General features: G+C 39.2%; 1 protein-coding gene across 1 annotated transcript in view; it reads right to left on the minus strand.

The window, feature by feature from the left end:
* FER (tyrosine-protein kinase Fer) overlaps window positions 1-23,780 on the minus strand; it is a 298,771-nt gene that overhangs the window by 203,321 nt on the left and 71,670 nt on the right. The window contains exon 7 of the mRNA XM_090370126.1: window positions 11,833-11,955. Coding sequence (XP_090226252.1) covers window positions 11,833-11,955 — 123 coding nt within the window. The remainder of the gene's footprint in view (window positions 1-11,832; window positions 11,956-23,780) is intronic.

The raw sequence follows: 23,780 nt of genomic DNA on the forward strand, positions 1-23,780 counted from the left end.
CATTTATCTGATAATATTGGTCAAAGTAACTCTTGCACATACCCCAATGGTTCTTATCTGTTACCCCCAAGTGGACATATTATTATTAATTATTATTAATAATAGCCATATGATGCAAGGAAGCCTGAGGCTTATGCTGCACCAGGAAAAAAAAAGCTCCCGAGTTACCCTGAGAGAGAGAGAGAGAGAGAGAGAGAGGGAATCACCAAGAAAGAGAAGAATGATGATATCCAGCTCAGGACCCTGGGTGTGCCAAGCCCATACTCATCAGATGTGAGCCCCCCCGGCGTTGTCTAGATGTTCCGGTGACAGTAACATTTCAAGTGAGCGGGTAGCTAATGCCAGGGAAGCGAGCCTAAAAAACTTCAAGGGTTGTTAAATATACAAGAACAGTAAGTCTTAATTGTTTATATAGTAATGTTAGAAGTGTCATCAATAAAATGAGCGAATTCAAACTGCTGGTTAAAACAAGTAACGAGGACATAATAGGGCTTACGGAGACGTGGCACCACACGGAAATTGGGGATGTTGAGTTTCAGTACGGCTTGTATAATGTATTTAGAAAGGATAGGGCAGACAGAAGGGGTGGTGGGGTAATGCTTCTTATCAGAAGCAGCCTGAGTGCGACAATAGCTTTCCTGGATTCAGACGTTTCACGTGCTAGTATAGAATCTGTATGGTGTGAGATAGTTGGAAACAAAGGTATAATGCAAGTAGGAGTAATCTACAGACCAGATGATTGTGAAGATTATGACAAAAGCCTCTACATGCAAATGAAATGGGCAAGTAAGCGTCAATGTCTTATTATGGGTGATTTCAATTTGCCTCTAATTGATTAGAGTATATGGGAAGGAAACTCGACATGGGGAACAAAATTTTTAAATCAACTAGATGACTGTTATTTGTATCAACATATCAGGGAAAGTACTAGAGAAAAGAATATCCTAGACCTCATCATCACCCATGAATCAGATGACATAACAGGGCTGACAGTAGAGGAACCAGGATGTGATCACGGAGTTCTACGGTGGATGATGATGAGAGAGATGGCAGCAGTAAAAGGCAAAGGAATAGGTTTTAATTTCAGAAAAGGAAATTACGATGTCTTAAGGTACTACATGGCCTCTATTAACTAGGTAGATATCGCACAGAGAATGAATACAATTGAACTGTGGTATGCTTTTAAAACATTAATCACAGATGCCTTGATTGCGCATTTACCATTAAAAAAAAAAAAATAATACTCCACGAGGAGGGTTCCAAGTTGGATGAATAGTGAAGTTGCCACATTACTTAGCAGAAAAAGGTGGCATGGAAAGGATACAGAGCAATAAAAAGTACTGAAGCCTATAACAGCTACAAGGTGATGTGTAATAGAGCCACAGAAAAGGTTCGACAGGAAAAGGCAGTTTATGAAAAATCACTAGCAAACAGAGCAAGGAGAGGGGATAAGGAATTCTTCACATATATAAATGCCAAGAAGAGCAGGACAAACCAAATCGGACCTTTATGTAATGGAAAGGGGATAGTATGAAATACACGAGCTGCCATTGCAGATGAACTCAACAGTTATTTTGCATCGATATTTACAAATGAAAAACCTTTTGTGGCAATGGGAAATTGTGGGAGCGAAGTTGAAAAATATGTAATTAATGATATTGAAATTTCACAAGATTATTTAATGAAAAAAACTTTCGAACCTACAGGCCAGTAAGGCTCCTGGAGTTGATGGAATATACCCTATAATCTTAAGGGAGGCGGCAAGTGAGTGCATTGAACCACTGAGGCTAATTACACAAGCATCACTAGATTCTGGGGAGATTCCCTTGGATTAGAAAAGTACCAATGTATCTCCCATGCATAAGGGTGGCTCTAAGAGTGAAGTGCTCAACCCATTCAAGGTCTTATACACCTCAATCAGATCACCTCGCAGGTGCCTACTCTCCAGGTACTGCAATTTGCAGAACTTAAGCCTTTCTTGGAAAGAGCACCCCCTTTGTTCCCCTCACCAATCTTGTTGCCCTTCTTTGTAATCATTCTAGCAACTCTACATCTTTCCTAAAATGAAGCCTCCACACCTGTACACAGTACTATAGGTGTGGCCTGACCATTTCCTTGTATAAGAGGATAATCACCTCCCTGTCCCTGCTAGCAAAATTCCTATATATCATTGACAAGACCCCATTACCTGCTCTGGCAGCCCTTCTGCACTGCTCAGCAAACTTCGTATTTGACTGCACAATTACCCCCAGGTCTTTTTCACTTTCCACTTCCCTGAGTGTAGTACCACACAGTTGGTACGTTTCTTATGGGTTACTGCTACCCAAATGCAGTACTTTACATTTGTCAATGTTATGCTTCAGTTGCCACTTCTCAGCCCATCTACCTAAATTTTCTAGATCCTGTTGCAAGTAGTATACTGTCTTTACTGTCATTAACAACCATGCTAACCTTTGTATCATCTGCAAACTTGGACATTGAGCCTGACATACCTTCATCAACATCATTGATAAATACACAAAACAACAATGGGCCCAACAACGAACCCTGGGGAACTCCACTAATAACATTTGTCTACGAAGAGCAGTGCCCATTGATTACCACTCTGTCATCTCCCACTCAACCATCCCTTTATCCATTGTAGCAACTTACCCTTAATGTCATACCTCTCCAATTTGTACAGCAGTCTTTCATGTGCAACAGTATCAGAACCGTTCCTGAAATCCAAGTATATGATATAAAAGTTATTTTTGGCATTTAGTTCCTTTGTGATCACATCATAGTATCCAATCAAATTGGTCAGACAAGACCACCCCTTTAACAAACCCATGTTGTGTCTTAACTATTACTGCAGTCTTGTCTAGATTATCCTGCAATACTTCATTAACCAGTGATTCCATTATTTCCCCTCAGAACACAAGTTAAACTAACAGGACTATAGTTACTTGTGTCACCTTTTGAACCCCCCCTTGTGTATTGGTGATACATTTGCACACCTCCAGTTCATGGGGCCTCCCCTGAGTCCAACGTAGCTCCCATAATTATGGCTAAGGGTTTGCTTACTTCCTTTGCTGCCTCCTTTAATATAACTGGATAGATCCCTTCCACCCCAGGTGCCTTTTTTATGTTTAACTTCAACAATTTCTCCTTCACTTTGCTCTCAGTTAGTACAAAATAACTTAGCTCCCTGTTAGAGTTTGATAAACTTCTGGCATTCCCCTCATTGAATAACTCCTCACGTGTGAATGTAGATGCAAAATACTCATTCAGTTTATCAGCTGCCTGAGCATGATCATCAATGGTCAACCCCATCTATGTTAAGTGGTCCAATCCGATTCATCCCTTTGCTTCTAGAGTTTACATACACTGGTGTTCATAGAAAGTGCATCACCTAGGAATTTCACATTTCTAACCCTTTTCGCGATAGTATATTACATTAATGACTAGCATCACAAATAGAAATATAAACAAAAGATATTTATTAATAGTTAAGGCAAAGCTAAATAATATTTGGCAGGTGTGCTCAAAATAATCCAAAATGAGAATTTGCAACCTTTATACAACAGTTTTGGTAAACACGACAATTAGAGCTGAAATGTTATCAGAAGCCCTCAATTTGCTTCAGTTTATCATTCTAAATGGAAAACAAAATGAAAATAAAGTTCACCAGATGTAAACTAATATTTAGTTGAACCGCCTCTGGCCCTGATGACAACAACACACCGTCGACTCATTGACAAGATCGATTTCTTAAGATAATCAACTGATAGTGCGTGGTTCAAAACACGAATTATGACTTCCTGAAGATCACAAAGGGTCTTTGGTTTCTTTTTGGCAACTGCAGATTCCACACAATGCCAAGAGTTCCCTATAGAATTCAGGTCCGGGCTGTTTCCTGGCCAGTGAACAGTTGTAATGGACCATTCTTCCAACCATTTTTCACATATAATAAATGTAAACATTACTATCGAACCTCTAATGCAGAAATGAAGCTAAAGTAACTACAGAAGTGCCTACTTACACTTTTTGGCCAATGACAAGGAGCAGAGTCGTTCCAAAGGATGCAGTTACTTGGCAGGTTGAAATGGTCTCTAATGGTTGGCAGCAATTTGCCTTCCAATATAGCCAGGTATCCACTGGCATTTACAGAACCTTTTATAAACTGCCGGTGATCTACTCCACATTAAGAAATGCACCCCCACATCATATGGCTGGTAAGGAATTTCACTGTAGACACCATGCAGTCTGGATGGTATTCTTTCCCACATCTACAGCAAATCTTTTGTCTCCCATCAGAGCCATGCAGGTTGAATTTCTTCTCATCCGAAAAAATAACTGACTTCCACTGCTCGGGGGGATCCATTTGACATGCTCCTTACACCAAATTAATCAGGCCTATTTCATAATTTGTGTGAGAAGGGGCTTTTTAGAATGATGGGCTACAAGTAAATTTGAAGAAGCATCTTCTGACTGTTACTGCACTTGCTACCACTCCTGTATGTTTTTCTCATTCTCTCTTCAGCTCAGATGAAGCTGTGCTGTTTATAAGGCATAAGCGCTTCAAAACACGGTCCTGTTTTGGCCTTGAGACTCATTTGCATCTGATTCCTTTTTTCCTATCAGCAGAACCAGTATTCTTGAGTTTGGAAAGAAATCTACTCACTGTTGATGGATTACAAGACACTATAAGCAATATGATGAGAATAACATCCTTACTCACATAAAGCAACAATAGCACTCTTTCTTCGTGGCGTTAACTGCGTGTAACTCGTCATCGTGACACAAGCAAGGAATAACTGCAACTCTTGCAGAGCATGCTTATATTGCGTCATCACCTGCGCATGTCAATCTTATGTGATGCAATCTGTAAGAAATATTGCCATATACTTACGTTATTCGGACAACAATTACAATTTTCAGGGGTGATGTACTTTCTTTGAACACCAGTGTAAGTAAAGAACTCTTTGCTGTTTTTCTTTGCATCCTTTGCCAAAGATTTCTTGTAATCTGCCTTTGCCTACCTAACCTCCTTTGCGACTTGATTATAGACTAGTTTATGTCTGCCATAGGCTTCTGTGTCACCTGATACATTATATGTATCCCATACATTTTTCTTCTCTGCCACATGCCTCATTAATTCATCCGACATCCATTTAGGCCTAAACCTTGAACAGTATTTCTTAGTTGGAATGAAAAGCCTAGTAGCCTCCAAAATTAAGTCCCTGAAGGTTTCCCATTTAGAATTCAATATTGGTAACATCATCAGTTGATCCTACTGTACAGAATTTAAAAACTGTCTGAGACCTCTGTAATCACCTTTACGAAAGCAAAAGCCCTTCCCTTTAGCCTTGATGGTAGTTACATTTTAAGTAATTCCCACATCAGTATATTCTGATCACTCACCCAGTGGTTCCTTTATCTACAAAATCTTAATGCACAAATAATCCCTGTTGATAATCAGATCAAGAGTATTACTCCCTATGGTTGCCTCTCGAATATGTTGCTGTAGAAAACAGTCATCCAATAAATCCACAAAAGTCCTGCTAGTGTGGGAGTGAATAACCCACAAGTTCTAGTCAATATCTGAAAAGTTGAAATTGCCCCTTAAGACATTCTGAATTACTGCCCCATTATTTCTCTGCACAATTGCTCATTATACTCATCAGATTCATTAGGCCTGTAACACACACCTACTCTCATTTTTCCTTTCCCAGTGCTTATGTCACACCAAACTGACTCAACATTGCATTGTCCACCATCAACTGGATGCACTTCCTTAGATTTTATGTATTTCTTAACTAACAGCATATCCCCTCCTCCATTTCTGTCCTGTCTATCCTTTCTGTACACATTGTATTCCCCAAATTCCAAATCTGCACTGCTTATATCTGTGTGACACCACATCTCTGATATCCCAACAATATCTGCCTTTGATGTCTTGATTAGCACTTCAAGCTCATCAAATTTATTAACAATACTCCTAGGATTGGTGTACATGCAAATATACATGCACCTGTTCCTACTCTTAGTTACCCTAACACAGCCCATGTATTTACTTGTTCCACTATGACTCCAAGCACTCCTCAAAATCTCCATTATCTTGCTTTCCAGGCTGGTGCTCGTTCTAATAGAAACAGTTCAAGAATCACTTTTGCCTATGCCTGTGGCCACTGTTAAACTTTTACTCTGTGTATCCTCCCAGGCTAGCAGTTTTCCGACCCACCTAACACTCCTCAATAGCATCAGCAAATATTCTTGCACCCTTTCTATTTAAGTGTACCCCATCCCTGAAGAAGCAGTCTCTTCTGTCAACAAGCACAGACCAGGCTGAAAAAAATTCTACCCCTTGAGCCTTGCACAATCTCTCCAGACCCGAATTGATCAACAAGGCTCCCATCATATATTACATCCTATTGTGTCTGGTCAGAATTGCAGGCACTTTGACACGTTGAGTAAATCTGCAGATCTCTTAATCTAAATGTTATTAGTTCCAACGTGTATGACAATATCACCTTTTGTGCCCTTAAAAGATGATATATGCTCTACAAAGTCAACTTTTGCCCCTGGCAGACATACCCTGGTCCTGTTCCACCTATCATTCTTGCATAGTATATTCCCCATCTCCCTGACAATAGTCACCAACAATAACTAGTTCCTTTGGGACCAGGGCATTTTGCCTTGGAGATTGCCTCTGTATTGCCTGATGCCTAGGAGTGAGCTCTGCCGTTGAGCTGGAGAGCTTGATGGGCTCTTCATATTAATTTCTTCAAGGGCATTTACCCTACACCTCAAGCTCTCATAGATGCCCATCAGAATGCTGAGTTGGCACCTAATTTCTCGACACTCTATCCTTGGCTGGATCACGTCCTGTTTTAGAAAGGTCAGCAAACATTTCACATTTTGCACATTTTTTTGAGACTGATGTGTTGGAGAATCGCCATCTTCGTTTCTCCCGAGTTACAGCACTCTCACTAGTCTGTGAACTTTGCTTCGCAGCTAGTCTGGTTCATGATTTCCGTTTAAATACAATTTATTTAACAGTGAAATTTAATAAGATTAATAATATCTTTGATTAATTCATAATACTATAATAAGCTAACAGATTCCTAATACAGTGCTTTGTATTACGCAATATAGTTTTACTTTGTACCTTACTCTACCAGTTTGAGATATACATACGTTACGCTATTACTTATCGACTACAATATGGCGGCTAGTTCAACAATATTGGCACCAACCCTGGGAGTCATAACTTCCAAAAATCGCTGGTAAAATTCAAAATAAGAAGCTAACGAATGCTACTAAATCTATTTAATATCTCCGTAAAACACAATGTACTATGTTAATTAACGAAGAATATGGTAAAAATTAAAAATACTTATCCCCTATAGCAGCTAAAAATCCATCGACTTCTCTTTCACGACCAGAGCGCCCTCTCATATGATACGTAAATAAGTTGATCTGTAACCAAGTTATAAAGGAGGTTAGGCAGGCGAAGGTAGATTACGAGAAATCTTTGGCAAGGGATGCAAAGAAAAACAGCAAGGAGTTCTTTACTTATGTAAACTCTAGAAGGAAGGGGATGAATCAGATTGGTCCACTTGATATCGATGGTTCAACTGTTCATGATCCTGCTCATGTAGCTAACAAACTAAATCAATATTTTGCATCTACATTCACAGATGAGGAGTTATTCAGGAAGGGGAATGCCATAGATGAAGTAAACACTGGCAGTGAGCTATATGATCTTGTAATAATTGAGAGTAAAGTGGAGGAGAAATTGTTGAAGATAAATACAAGAAAGGCACCTGGGGTGGATGGGATCTATCCAGTTATATTAAAGGAGGCAGCAAAGGAAGTAAGCAATCCGTTAGCCATAATTATGAGAGCTTCCTTGGACTCAGGGGAGGTACCCACAGACTGGAGATGGGAAAATGTAACCCCAATTCACAAAGGAGGATCAAAGGCTGACACAAGTAATTATAGACCTGTGAGTTTAACTTCTGTTCCAGGAAAATTAATGGAAGCACTGGTTAAAGAAGCACTGCAGGATCATCGACAAGAATTCAGTTATAGCTCAGACACAGCATGGTTTTGTTAAGGGAAGATCTTGCCTGCCCAATTTGATTGGATACTATGATGTAGTCACAAAAGAATTGGATGCAGGGAATAACTTTGATATTATATACTTGGACCTTAGAAAGGCTTTTGATACTGTTGCACATGGAAGACTGCTGCACAAATTGGAGCAGTGTGGCATTGGTGGCAAATTGTTGCTATGGATAAAGGTATGGTTGAGTGGCAGAAGACAGAGTGGTAATTAATGGACACTGCTCATCGTGGATTAATGTTATTAGTGGAGTCCCTCAGGGTTCAGTGTTGGGTCCATTATTGTTTTCTGTATTTATAAATAATATTGATGATGGTATATCAAGCTTAATGTCCAAGTTTGCAGATGATACAAAGGTTGGTAGGGTTGTTAAGGACGCTACTGATGCTATGCTGCTGCAACAGGATCTGGAAAGGTTGAGCAGATGGGCTGAGAGGTGGCAAATGAAGTTTAACATTGACAAATGTAAAGTACTATATATGGGAAACAGCAACCCCAGAGCAACGTATCAACTCTGTGGTACTACACTGACAGTGGTAGAGAATGAAAAGGACCTGGAGGTAATTGTGCAGGCAGATATGAAGTTCTCTGAACAGTGCAGATGGGCTGCAAGAGTAGCTCATGATGTCTTATCAATGATATACAGGAATTTTTCTAGCAGGGATAGGGAAGTGATTATTCCCTTGTATAAGGCAATGGTCAGGCCGCACCTTGAGTACTGTATACATGTCTGGAGGCCTCATTTCAAGAAGGATGTAGAGCTGCTGGAACGAGTACAGAGAAGGGCAACAAGGTTAGTGAACGGAACGAAGGGTTGCTCTTACGAAGAAAGGCTTAAGTTTTGCAAATTACGGTGTCTGGAGACTAGGCACCGGCGAGGTTATCTGATAGAGGTGTACAAAGCCTTGAATGGTTTGAGCATGCTCAATGCTGATGGGATACTGCCTCTTGCTCAGAATAATCACCTGAGAGGGCATAAATTCAAATTGAGGAAAGACAGATGTAGAATACATGTGCGGAAATTTGCGTTTAGCCAGCAGGTAGTTGGTTGGTGGAACAGACTTCCATCCCTTGTTGTGGAAGTTGATAACTTAAATAAATTTAAGGCTCAGCTGGACAGGTATTTCGAATGAACGGAGGGGTGAAGTGGAAGGGGTGTTTTTTTTTTTTTTTTTTTGGCTGATGCTGCATAAGCTTGCTTTCTTGCATCATATGCCTCTACTAATGCTAATGCTAAAGTTGAATTTACAACCCTTTATATGTGTAATCTGAGTAAGAGGAAGAACTCTATCAGTACTCAACTTGCTCAATCCATTCAAAGCCTTAAACACCTCAATCAGATAACCTCACAGATGCCTACTCTCCATATGCTGCTATTTGAGTATGCAGCCTAACCATTGTCAAGTACAATCACCTCCTTATCCTCATTAGCAAAGGCTACTGTACATCAATGTCAAAACATCATGAGCTGTCTGCATTGTTCCGAGAACTGTGTACCTGACTGCACAATCACACCCAGGTCTTTTTCATTTTCCAATATCCTGATTAACCAAACAGATATGTTAATCTGGGAATGATGCTACCCGTACACAGCCCTTGTATTTGTCAATGTTAAACTTCAACTGCCATTTCTCAGCCCATCTGCCTAATTTTTTTATTCTATTTCATTTAGCATGACAATATTTTCTAAGGTATCATACCCCCCCACTGCACCATGCACGTAATTTCAATGTATAAATAATTTTTCAAGGTCATTTTAGGAATATCATTTATTATAAATTTTTATAGGTTTATGTTCTGCATACAATGAATTATATTATCCCAATTCAAAATGAATACGAAAGAAAGAAATTTTAAGAAAACTTATTGAAGCTTAAAAAGATGCAGCAATATATGAAGAAAACGACCAGCTGAGTGGCTCAACTGCAAATGATGTTCGAGTATGCCCTGATGTAATTGGTACAGAACAAAACTCTAAAGCTGATTAAACAGACTCACAAAGAATGTTTAAAGTCATACATAAATAACTGTTTGTTTATTAAAACTCATTTAATGAAAATAATAAGTTGCATTTAATACATCTCACTAACTACTGGCATAATTATTTCATTTAAGACTATCATTTCATTTCATTTAAATCACCCAATCAGATGGAAGAAATGAAGACAAAAATTCCTAACCTTTAACCATGGCACCAGTATGGTGCCATGGTTAAAGGTTAGGAATTCTGCTTTTATAAAGGTGAATACAATTGTCTTAGTTTTCAAATTCTTTTCAATGGAACCAACTGCAAGTGAGAAGTATTAACAGTGGAAAATGATGCAAGAAAACAAGCTTATAAAGCATCAGCCAAAAAAAACCTATTCATTTCACCCATCCCTACCCTCCAAGAATTTCTCTAGTTCTTCCTTCAATTTTTTCAACCCGTCCACTTACACAACAATAGCTGCAAGTCTGTTCCAACTATCAACCATCCATTGGCTGAAGACAAACTTCTACATATCTGCCATGTAAACATTCTTCTTAAATTTGAATTTATGCTTCCTCATACATGTAAGGCCATGATATGCCAAGTCCAAACCACCTATGGAATCCCAGTACTAATGTCATCTTTTGGGATCATAGAGTGGATTAACAGAGTTTGGGGAGATCAGGAGAAGGATCAGGACAACAATGACTAAGAGCCAACAACACCATCCAAAGACAGCCATTGAGAGACTGACCATAGTCCAGAAAGGAGGAGAAAAGGGTTTGGCAGACGTCATCAAACAACAGAATAAAGAAATCGAGGACCTGAAGGTTCACTTCAAGAAAATCACGGTGCCAGTTTACCGGGCCATAAAGAAGACAGATAAGTGTCATAACCCATTCAACCTGAATGAGGAGATTGCACCCAATCAGATGGAAGAAATGAAGACAAAAATGGGTGAAGAAGGCACTCCATGGCAGGCACTACAATGACCTCTATCAAGAACTCATTGATAAGAGGTCTTCAAACACATGGCTCACTGGCAGGATGCTCTTCTCTGAGACCGAAACAGTCCTGCTTGCCATTCAAGACCATGTAATTAACATGAGGAACTATAGCAAATACATTGTCAAGGACCCTGGAGTGACAGACAAAACGTTGATGATGCTACCATGCCCCAGAAACAAGAAATACCAGCTGATCAAAGAAAGAGCCCCCTCTATTCACAAACTTTATTGGTACTACACCATATGAACAAACCAGATGATCCCACATGACAGATTAGATATAAGCATTATTGACAAGAAGGAAAAGACAACTTACCTCATTGCCATAGCAGTGCCCAACACCAGCAACCTCCAGAAAACCTACAAGGAAAAGAATTAGGAAGTACACAGACCTTAGATAGAAAGTCAAAGAGACATGGAACAAGTAAAGACCATCCTGATCACTGTGTCGTCCACCAGTATGGTACCAAAGAGTCTACACAAGAACATTCCTTGTAAATGTTCTCCCAGAGAAATTTACAAGGAATTGAGAAAGCTGCAATTTCGAACACTTCTAGGATAGAGAGTTCCTCAAACAATAATAATAATATAATAGTCGAGCATAACAACCACCCATGTACTTGGTTCCAGTACCTGTCTTGAGATAGAAACAAACCCATAAAAAGAAAGAAAGTAGATAATAATAAATATTAACTGATTTCTGAGCTCGCTCGCTCTCTAAAATATATATGTATATATATACATACGCCGAACACATATCATCCATGTTTTGAAGACTGGCAATATCGTTCTGAAACAGATGTAGTTGAGTTTCTTTTCCCTGTAGTTCCACTTGACAATTACTTAACTTCTGCCTCAATCCTTCTAATCTGCAAAGTTAACATATGGAAATTATTACAAATCTGTTACTTGAACTGTTGACAATATTTTCATCACTTAGATATTCATCACATGCCATTAGCCATAAATAATTCTCACTTTCCAGAATTATAAAATCAAACATTCTCATTAAATATATTTTTATTTATTTCATTTTAGGTATATTTGTCCAATGCTTTAAACTTACAAAAGTGCTCCAGCACCTCAAGATATGGAAGTACCTACCACTGGACAACCACTTTTTGACTAAAAGAAAATTTTCTTATAATATGCAATTATCCTTTTAGTTTAAATTAGTGAATGAATAAATGATTGATTTTATTGGCACATTAGCACCTCACACTATTATCCGCCAAGATATTGTTATACAGGTTTAAAAACAGTTATGTAAATAAATTCTAGTAACCTTTGAAAAAAGGCTACCTCGTCCCAAGTCATATAATGGTAAACAGCAGTATATGTATTAAAAAAATATATATTCAGAATTTTATATATGTTTATATAAGTTAATAAGGTGTAAAAATTTAAAAACAGCTCACAGATAAAATCTGACTGAGTGTATAAGGCTCAGTTGGATGATTAAAAGCAGTAAAATGAGTGTTGCTAAAATCTGGACAGTAAATTATATGTCTAATAGATAAAACTGTCACAGGACTCACACAAAGGCACGTCATTGCCCTCAAGCAAAAATAAATGTGTCATATGACTGTGTCCTATGCAGAGCCAAGCAAGAATAACTTCCTCTTTACAATCCCTGTGCAGATTAGACCACCACAGTTTACAAGCTTAATCTGATAGACTTCGTTTGTTAACTGTCCATGCCACGAACCTTGCCACTGCAAATAAATCATGTTACAGATTATTTGCCTGTAGTCTGTATAGGGGACTGACAGGCGACGATTATTATTTGTTGGGACTGCTGATTTGGCTGCATTATCAGCCAGATCATTTCCGGTAATGCTGATGTGGCATGGGATCCAGCAGAAGCTGGATGTCAAATCCATCTTCACAGAGAGAGCTTATCATCTGATCAATCTGGGACAGGGTTAGATGATTGTTGTGTCTCATCACTGACAGATGTAGTGCACTCAACGAATCTGTATATATAATAACCCGATGATGTTGGCAGGTTGTTATGTGGTCCAAGGCTAACTCTATAGCATGCAGCTCTGCTGCATTCAGGGGGAATCTGCTGAGATATACTAAAGTATATCTTAATGAGTTCAGTGTTGGCATTCAAGGTGAGCGGACGCGCTTAGTCAGGGCTCCTCAGTTAGTATTAGTATTAGTAACGGCCGTATGGTGCAAGAAAGCCTATGGCTTATGCTGCACCAGCCAAAAAAAAAAAAAAAAATCCGAACAAAACAATGATAAAAACAAAAATTAAATAAATAAATAATAATAATTAATAAATAAATAAAAATAATAAAATGAAATTAAAAATTATTAAATAAAAAGGAAATTAATCCTATCATCCTATGCGCTTCCCTTACCCGAAAGTACTATCCAGATGACCTTTGAATTTCCCCAAACTGTCGGCCTCTACCACCCATGAAGGCAACTTATTCCAGTAATTTATAACTCGCTGGCTAAAATAAAACTTCCTGCAGTCCAATCTAAACATTTCCCCGCGTAACTTGAATTTATGTCCCCTAGTTCTAGCATCATTTATAATCTTGAAAATTTTGTCCTCATTCATTTTACTGATGCCTCTCAGAGCCTTAAACACCTCAATCAAATCTCCTCTAAGGTGTCTAGTTTCCAAACTCTGCAACCCACATATTCGAAGTCTTTCTTCATAAGGACGCCCTTTTGCCGATCTCACCAGGCGAGTTACCCTTCTTTGCACCCTTTCAAGAAGCTCGATGTCTTTCTTTAGGTGCGGTCTCCATACTTGAACACAGTATTCCAAGTGTGGTCTAACATAGGCCTTATATAATGGGATTATCACGTCCCTATCTCTACTTGCAAAAGTTCGATAGATCATCGATAGGACACCATGGGCCTTCCTTGCAACCTGTTTACAATGCTCAGAGAATTTCATGTCTGACCGTATCGTAACACCCAAGTCCCTTTCCTCCAGTACTGGGTTTAGTTGAACTCCACCAAGTGAATAAGTTATTTTGGGATTACTGTTTCCCAGGTGTAATACCTTACACTTTGTTGGATTAAAGCACAGCTGCCATTTTTCTGACCATTCTTGAAGTCTATCTAGGTCTCTCTGAAGAAGCTCAGCTTGACAGTGATCATTAACTACTCTACCAATTTTAACATCATCTGCAAATTTAGACATCACGCCCTCTATCCCTTCATCAATGTCGTTTATGAAAATTAAAAACAACAGTGGTCCTAATACTGATCCTTGGGGAACCCCACTTCTTACATCAACCCAATCTGAGGAATAGCCATTTATCACAACCCTCTGCCTCCTGCCCTGAAGCCATCCTTCTATCCATCTAAGGATTTTCCCAGTGATTCCAACCTGTTCCAGCTTATAAAGCAACCGCTCATGTGGGACTGAGTCAAAAGCTTTGCTGAAATCTAAATAAACAATGTCGAAATTATTCCCTAAATCCAGCTCGTGAGTGACCCTTTCGAAATAGCGAACCAGATTTGTTAAACATGATTTTCCCTTTACAAAACCATGCTGAGTATCCTTGAAAATTTCAATTCTATCCAAATGATCCTGAATTCCACCCTTGATCAATGCCTCCATGATTTTCCCTACTACTGAAGTCAGACTGACAGGTCGATAATTTCCCACTTCACTTTTAGAGCCACCCTTATGTATGGGAGATACATTTGCACTTTTCCAATCCAAGGGAATCTCCCCAGAGTCTAGTGATGCTCGCATAACCAGCCTCAGTGGTTCAATGCACTCGCTTGCCGCCTCTCTCAAGATTATAGGGTATATTCCATCAACTCCAGGAGCCTTACTAGTCTGTAGGCTTGAAAGTTTTTTCATTAAATAATCTTGCGAAATTTCAATATCATTAATTACATATTTTTTAACTTCGCTCCCACAATTTCCCATTGCCACAAAAGGCTTTTCATTTGTAAATATCGATGCAAAATAACTGTTGAGTTAAGTGGTTTACTTTTGGATAGTGCTTTAAAATATATTTGATTTATTTAGATATTGTTGGATTATTTTGTTATAGGTTTTCCTGTAACAGTTTGATTTTAATAATATTATAGATATAATTTTTTAAGTTAACTTTCATTGATATTTATTTAATTTTATAATGGTAGTTACGAGATCTGCCTTAAACACGTCACAGGGTATCGTGACTCACACGGAAATAGCCGATGGAGATTTACAGGTGAGTAATGATTTAATCCGTTGTGGAACCTGCGGAATGTTTTCCAAGGTCGACCTAGTGACTAATCCTACCTTACCTGGGGATTCTTTTCTTTGTGATCGATGTAAGGAGTGCACTGATCTTAAATTACAATTTGGTGCACTGATGGAACAATTTGCGTCCCTGAAAAAACGGGTGCTTGCCCTCGAGAATAATGCACCTGGGAGCTTGTCAGGGACTCAAGACTCCAGCAATCTACCAAGTGATGCACACCTGATTCGAGCCTCAAAACAGAAAAACCAGGTGCAAACTACTCTGGTTAAAAAGGACATTGTTTTATTAGGAGACTCCATTTGTCAGGTAAACGGGGAATATTTTTTGTAATAAGGTGGAGTAGAACTAGGGTATGTCTGCCGGGAGCAACTATTGATGATGTCACCAACAGATTGTCAGAATTTAAAGGGGATAAAGAGAATATTATTATTCATATGGGGACTAATGATATTAAACGTACACGATCTGACGATTTGTTCGAAAAATACAGGACCATGCTGAAGAAATGTCGCGAGCTAGGCCATAATGTCTATGTGTCTGCAATTCTGCCCAGACACGATAGGAGGGATTATATGTTAAGAGCCTTGTGGATTAACTCAAGACTTGAAGGAATCTGCAAGGCTTTAGGAGGGAAATTTCTATCAGCATGGCCCACACTTGTAGGTAGAAGGAATTTGTTTTGTAGAGACGGGATACACTTAAACAAAGGTGGTGCAAACGTTTTTGCCAGTATTATTGAGGATACCTTAAAGGATCAGGGAAACTGCTAGTTAGGGGGGATGTGGGTAATACTGACATGCGTTTATCTGATAATATTGGTCAAAGTAACTCTTGCACATACCTTAAGAGTTCTTATCTGTTACCCCAACTGGACGTATTATCTAGATGTTCTGGGGGTAGAAACGTTTCACGTGAGGGGGTAGCTAATATCAGGGAAGCGAGCCTAAAAAACTTCAAGGGTTGCATTAGGGTTGTTAAATATACAAGAACAGTAAATCTTAATTGTTTATACAGTAACGTTAGAAGTGTCGTCAATAAAATGAGCGAATTCGAACTGCTGGTTAAAACAAGTAACGTGGATATAATAGGGCTTACGGAGACGTGGCACCACACGGAAATTGGGGATGTTGAGTTTCAGTACGGCTTGTATAATGTATTTAGAAAGGATAGGGTAGATAGAAGGGGTGGTGGGGTAATGCTTCTTATCAGAAGCAGCCTGAGTGTGACGATAGCTTTCCCGGATTCAGACATTTCACGTGCTAGTATAGAATCTGTATGGTATGAGATAGTTGGAAACAAAGGTATAATGCAAGTAGGAGTAATCTACAGACCAGGTGATTGTGAAGATTATGACAAAAGCCTGTACATGCAAATGAAATGGGCAAGTAAGCGTCAATGTCTTATTATGGGTGATTTCAATTTGCCTCTAATTGATTGGAGTAAATGTGAAGGAAACTCAACATGGGGAACAAAATTTTTAAATCAACTAGATGACTGTTATTTGTATCAACATGTCATGGAAAGTACTAGAGAAAAGAATATCCTAGACCTCATCATCACACATGAATCAGATGACAACAGGGCTGACAGTAGAGGAACCAGTAGCAGGAAGTGATCACGGAGTTCTATGGCGGATGATAACGAGAGAGGTAGCAGAAGTAAAAGGCAAAGGAATAGGTTTTAATTTCAGAAAAGGAAATTACGATGCGTTAAGGTACTACATGGCCTCTATTAACTGGGTTGATATCGTGCAGAAAATGAATACATTTGAACTGTGGTACGCTTTTAAAACATTAATCACAGATGCCTTGAATGCATATATACGATTAAAAAAAATACTCCACGAGGAGGGTTCCAAGTTGGATGAATAGTGAAGTAGCCACATTACTTCAGCAGAAAAAGGTGGCATGGAAAGGTTACAGAGCAATAAAAAGTACTGAAGCCTATAACAGCTACAAGGTGATGTGTAATAGAGCCACAGAAAAGGTTCGACAGGAAAAGGCAGTTTATGAGAAATCACTAGCAAACAGAGCAAAGAGGGGGGGATAAAGAATTCTTCACATATATAAATGCCAAGAAGAGCAGGACAAACCAGATCGGACCTTTACATAAGGGAAAAGGGATAGTATTAAATACACCAGCTACCGTTGCAGATGAACTCAACAGTTATTTTTCATCGATATTTACAATTTTTTTTTTTTTTTGGTTGTTATTGGCGCATCGGCTTCTGTGGCCGTAGTGCACCTCCCAAGGTTTTTTGCAGTACTCTGATCCAAGCCCGAGGCGGGATTCGAACCCGCGACCTGTGGGTTGCCAGGCAGGCGCTTTACCCATGCGGCTAGCCCGGTTGGCTATTTACAAATGAAAAGCCTTTTGTGGCAATGGGAAATTGTGGGAGCGAAGTTAAAAAAATATGTAATTAATGATATTGAAATTTCGCAAGATTATTTAATGAAAAAACTTTCGAGCCTACAGACCAGTAAGGCTCCTGGAGTTGATGGAATATACCCTATAATCTTAAGGGAGGTGGCAAGAATCACTAGACTCTGGGGAGATTCCCTTGGATTGGAAAAGTGCAAATGTATCTCCCATATACATAAGGGTGGCTCTAAAAGTGAAGTTAGAAATTATCGACCTGTCAGTCTGACTTCAGTAGTAGGGAAAATCATGGAGGTAATGATCAAGGGTGGAATTTAGGATCATTTGGATCGAATTGAAATTCTCAAGGATACTCAGCATGGTTTTGTAAAGGGAAAATCATGTTTAACAAATCTGGTTCTCTACTTCAAAAGAGTCACTCACGAGCTGGATTTAGGGAATAATTTCAACATTGTTTATTTAGATTTCAGCAAAGCTTTTGACTCAGTCCCACATGAGCGGTTGCTTTATAAGCTGGAACAGGTTGGAATCACTGGGAAAATCCTTAGATGGATAGAAGGATGGCTTCAGGGCAGGAGGCAGAGGGTTGTGATAAATGGCTATTCCTCAGATTGGGTTGATGTAAGAAGTGGGGTTCCCCAAGGATCACTATTAGGACCACTGTTGTTTTTAATTTTCATAAACGACATTGATGAAGGGATAGAGGGCGTGATGTCTAAATTTGCAGATGATGTTAAAATTGGAAGAGTAGTTAATGATCACTGTCAAGCTGAGCTTCTTCAGAGAGACCTAGATAGACTTCAGGAATGGTCAGAAAAATGGCAGCTATGCTTTAATTCAACAAAGTGTAAGGTATTACACCTGGGAAACAGTAATCCCAAAATAACTTATTCACTTGGTAGAGTTCAGCTAAACACAGTACTGGAGGAAAGGGACTTGGGTGTTACGATACAGTCAATCATGAAATTCTCTGAGCATTGTAAACAGGCTGCAAGGAAGGCCCATGGTGTCCTATCGATGATCTATCGAACTTTTGCAAGTAGAGATAGGGACATGATAATCCCATTATATAAGGCTTATGTTAGACCACACTTGGAATACTGTGTTCAAGTATGGAGACCGCACCTAAAGAAAGACATCAAGATTCTTGAAAGGGTGCAAAGACGGGTAACTCGCCTGGTGAGATTGGCAAAAGGGCATCCTTATGAAGAAAGACTTCGAATATGTGGGTTGCAGAGTTTGGAAACTAGACACCTTAGAGGAGATTTGATTGAGGTGTTTAAGGCTCTGAGAGGCATCAGTAAAATGGATGAGGACAAAATTTTCAAGATTATAAATGATGCTAGAACTAGGGGACATAAATTCAAGTTACAGGGGGGAATGTTTAGATTGGACTGCAGGAAGTTTTATTTTAGCCAGAGAGTTATAAATTACTGGAATAAGTTGCCTTCGTGTGTGGTAGAGGCCGACAGTTTGGGGAAATTCAAAGGTCATCTGGATAGTACTTTCGAGTAAGGGAAGCACATAGGATGATAGGTTTAATTTCCTTTTTTTTTTTATTAATTATTATTATTATTATTTTTTTTTTTTTTTTGGCTGATGCAGCATAAGCCAGAGATTTTCTTGCACCATGCGGCCATTACTAATACTAATCTATTCAGGAAAGACAGCTGCAGATCCAACACGATTCTGACTTCGAGCTGTCTATACACAGGCAAGAAGTCAGAATGTTTGGCTCAGTTTTGTGAGTAGAGCTGGAGGTAGACAGCAGGCAGTGCATACAGTTTTTAAAGGAGAAGTCTTATGGTGGAGTTAGAGCATGCCAGAGTGGAAGGGGCTGCTTTTGTGATTGAGAAATCTTGTCTACCATTGTGTTAAGCTCTCTTGAGTAGCTCTTGGACATAAATACTGAATGGATGGTTGGCAGTTCAACATGTGTTATAAAGATTTTCCCACCGTGATTCAAAAACAGATGTCCACGTGGGGTAATCTGGTAGGGAGTTCAGTTTAAAGGCATACTGTAGGGACAACTGTTTTCATCGAAGCAACAAAGATAGTTCATTTGCTTCGACATTGTGTATATGTAAAGGGCAGCACCTAGAACATCTGTTCAACTCTGCCTCAGAAAATAATGCAAGAAAACAAGCTTATAAAGCATCAGCCAAAAAAAAAACAAAAAAACCTATTCATTTCAACCATCCCTACCCTCTAACAATTTCTTTAGTTCTTACTTCAATTTATTCAACCCACCCACTTACACAACAATAGCTGCAAGTCTGTTCCAACTATCAGCCATCCATTGGCTGAAGACAAACTTCTATGTATCTGCCATTATTCTTAAATTTGAATTTATTCCTCCTCATACATGTAAGGCCATGATGTGCCGTCCAAACCACCTATGGAATCCGAGTGCTAATGTCATCTTTTGGGATCATAGAGTGGATTAACAGAGTTTGGGGAGATCAGGAGAAGGATCAGGACAACAACACCATCCAAAGACAGCCATTGAGAGACTAACCATAGTCCAGAAAGGAGGAGAAAAGGGTTTGACAGACGTCATCAAACAACAGAATACAGAAGTATCATACCCCACTCAACCTGAATGAGGAGATTCCACCCAATCAGATGAAGAAATGAAGACAAAAATGGGTGAAGGCACTCCATTGCGGGCACTACAATGACCTCTATCAAGAATTGTCCAAGACTTTTGGAGAACAAAATAAACTGTAAAATGCCCAGAAATGTGACTGGTGTAGGTTTGTGTTAGTGGTGTGCATGTTCTGCTGTTGTGTTCTGGCCGCTTGGCTACCCAGAGATGATTCTGGGTACTCGTTCACACCACGGGATGGTGGGCCAGTCCCAGAAAAACACGTGTCTGAAAAGAGACTCTGACCCAAATGGTGTTGCCAGCAGGTGGGCCAGGATTCCTTTGGGTGCCCATTCCAGAGGAAAGGGAAAAATAAAATTTTTAAAATTTACCCGTGTTGCAGGTTGTGAGGGAAAAAAACAAAAACTAATGGTGCTGGTAAAAAAAAAAAATAATAAATAAATTAATTAAAATAACCTTCAGGTATTTAGCCTTTCTTTACCAGTGAGAACTAGGCTGTAGAGTTGCTTCTCTGGTTTAGGTTAACACACTGGCATGGAAGGTCTTCCACCAGCAAAAGTTCCAGATGCAAAGGCCTGCAGGGAAGAAAGATTGTTTGGAGTCTGGATTAGTTGATCCAGCTGGTTTGGGAATTGCACTTTGAAGTTGATCTCTGAGATCCTTATACAAGTTACAGTCAAAAAGGAGATGGTGCTAGTTTTCCTTGGCTCCACAAAAGCATAGGTCAGTAGCTAGAAGCCCCAGTTGGTGAAGCTTTTCATTCAGGGACCCGTGAATGGTAACCAAGAAGGATGTCTCAAGATGGAGAGAGAAACAGGATCTTGTGGTTTTGATCATTGCAAACATTATCTTGGGGAGGAATCTTTTGGTTACTGTGCTGCGTGTGATGCATCCCACCTTGTTTGTCAGATGTTGATTAGTTCATTGTAACATCGGGTTTTTTCTTGCTTAACAACTGCAGTGAGGTTAAGCTCAATAACCAGAATACAGGTTGATATTTTCTTTTTGATTCTGAAGCACAGCCTGTGGAAAACTATACAGACCAAGTGGGAGAGTTCCCGCAATTACTTGAACAGCGCAGTGGAGACAGTACTGTAGATTTGGTAGGTGGCCAGGATCAATCCTCTTTGAATGGAGTTGAGTTTGTCTCTCATTTTTGAAATAACTGCATGATGGAACCATGCACCAGCAGCATAAGTAACAATGGGTAGGAATACGACTTTGTAGTATAGTGATAGTGTTCTCCTGGACAAGCCCCAATCGTTTTAAGAGATTCTGAGAATGGAGGCAGAGAAACCTTTAACTTTGGTGATAAGATGTACGTGTGGGGAAAAAGCAAAGTTTGTGGTCTATTATGATCCCTAAGACCCTTGCCTGCATAACTAAGAGCAGTTGCACACCTGAGATCTTGAACTGAGGGGGTCTCCGAAGGTAAGTTTGTTCTTGAAGATCATCATTCTGGATTTGGCTGGATTTATGTGAATCTTGTTTAATCTGATCCAGTTGGAGAGATTAGACAAAACATGCTGTTACCACAGCAGAGTAGAGCAGAGCAAGAATTCCCAGACATGATGATGGTGAGACACTCTGCAAATGTTACAATTTTTGTGTTGTCAAAGGAGTTAGCAAGGCAATTTTGGAGAACCATGTTCCAGACTATGGGTCCTGCAGACAACCCTGGTAAATAGCTGATGAATGTGTTGGAGGAATGTCAGCTATTTTTGTCAAATAGGCCTGATGATCTGAAAAAAAATTTTAATTTTACTACTATGGAATGCTCTGAAAAGTAGTTCTGGAACAGTTTGTACAAATTGGAAGGGCATCTGGTGGCACACAGACTTTGGACAAGTGATGTTCTGAATGCACTGGTAGCAATACAAATGCCCTGACAGTGAATGGGGTCAAGCCATCGAAGTGCGCTATACTTGGCGAAAGAATATACCCGACACCCATAATCTATTTTGGAAGTACAAGTGCATGGTACAGATGGAGTAAAGTTCATTCGTCTGCCTCAATAAGTAAAAGAGAGAACACAGAGAATGTTAAGCCCTCTCATGCACTTTGTGCATAGCTGATGAATGTGTTGGAGGAATGTCAGCTATTTTTGTCAAATATGAGTCCCAAGAATTGTCTCCAGTCTACTGGAATGGTTCTTTGTCCAAGACTTAATTCAGGTTCAGAGTGAAGGTTATACTTGCAACAAAAATGGGCACAAATGGTCTTCTCTGGTGGGAACCTGAAACAATTGGCTGCAGCCAAAGAGTTAAGATAGTCAATGGCTTGTTGCAGTTGTCTCTCAATAACCCTCATATTGCATGATTGAGAAAATTTGCTGAAGTCATCATTATAGAGTACACTGTTTACATTTGGAGGAGGTTGTTCAGTAATGGAGTTTGCTTTATTGGCAAAAAGCGTAACACTTAGGACAAATCCTTGCAGTACCCCCTATTCTTGGCAAAAGGGCCGAGAAAGTGTGGATCCTACTTGAACATGGAAAACACAGCAGAAAACACATTTGATAAAAACAGGAAAGTGACCTCTTAGACCAAGGTTTACCGAACTGATATTTCCTGAAATTATTAAACAAGTCACTACTGGCAATAAATGGGGCACTTTTTAAGGCTTTTCAGCTTTAGATCCGAGGTCTTCAAATATTGCTAATGCTTTTATTTTTATTCTAAGCAAACTTGTTCCTGATCTCTTCTTTGTTTGATCTTCTATCTAAACAGATAACAGACGTTCCATCTCTTCCAATTCTTTGTCTTGATCTAATGGATTTTGTTACACTTTGAGTGCTATGAAAGTTGCTTTTATTTTCTCTGCATTCTTTCTAATTGTTCTCAGCGTTGCCTCAGTTAGACCTGTAGCATGCACAATATCATGTTCTTTCATTCCACTCAAAGCATTTCACAAATTCGTATTTTTCCTCTATCGATATTGCTGTTATTTTTCTCTCTGAACCTGTAGTATCCTCACAAGGATGCTTCCTTTTCACGCTTTTTTTTCAAGTATTTTACTCATTTTAGGGAATAGATCACAAGTATAAAAAGAACAAAAATGAGGCGGCAAGCTTGATACACATAAACAGCACAGTGTGCATGTAGCAACTGAATAAACAATTCAGTAAAGGCAGAAACACACTATCACCTCATATCTTACTAAAGCACATTTCTGGAGGTCACTACCATAAAACAATAAAAACAATTTGCAGTTTCTGGTTTATTGGGGGATTCCTGCTAGTAGAATAGAAAATGTGATAATACTGATAGCTGGAATTCTGTGGGTTTTTATGTTATTATGGTGAAATGTGTTTTCCCTTCCATGAAATCTTCAATCACATAAAAAAACGAATAACGTTCAATGGGGCTGATTCCACTGTGTTAGACTGCCATTTCTTGTAAACACAAAGGTGAATCGCATAAGCAAATTCAGTTCATGTTATATGCAACATTGTTTCGTATTTATAAATTGT

Source organism: Mastigoproctus giganteus, chromosome 3 (genome assembly GCF_048544385.1).
Source record: "Mastigoproctus giganteus isolate SK-2022 chromosome 3, ASM4854438v1, whole genome shotgun sequence".
NCBI classification, from domain to species: domain Eukaryota; kingdom Metazoa; phylum Arthropoda; class Arachnida; order Uropygi; family Thelyphonidae; genus Mastigoproctus; species Mastigoproctus giganteus.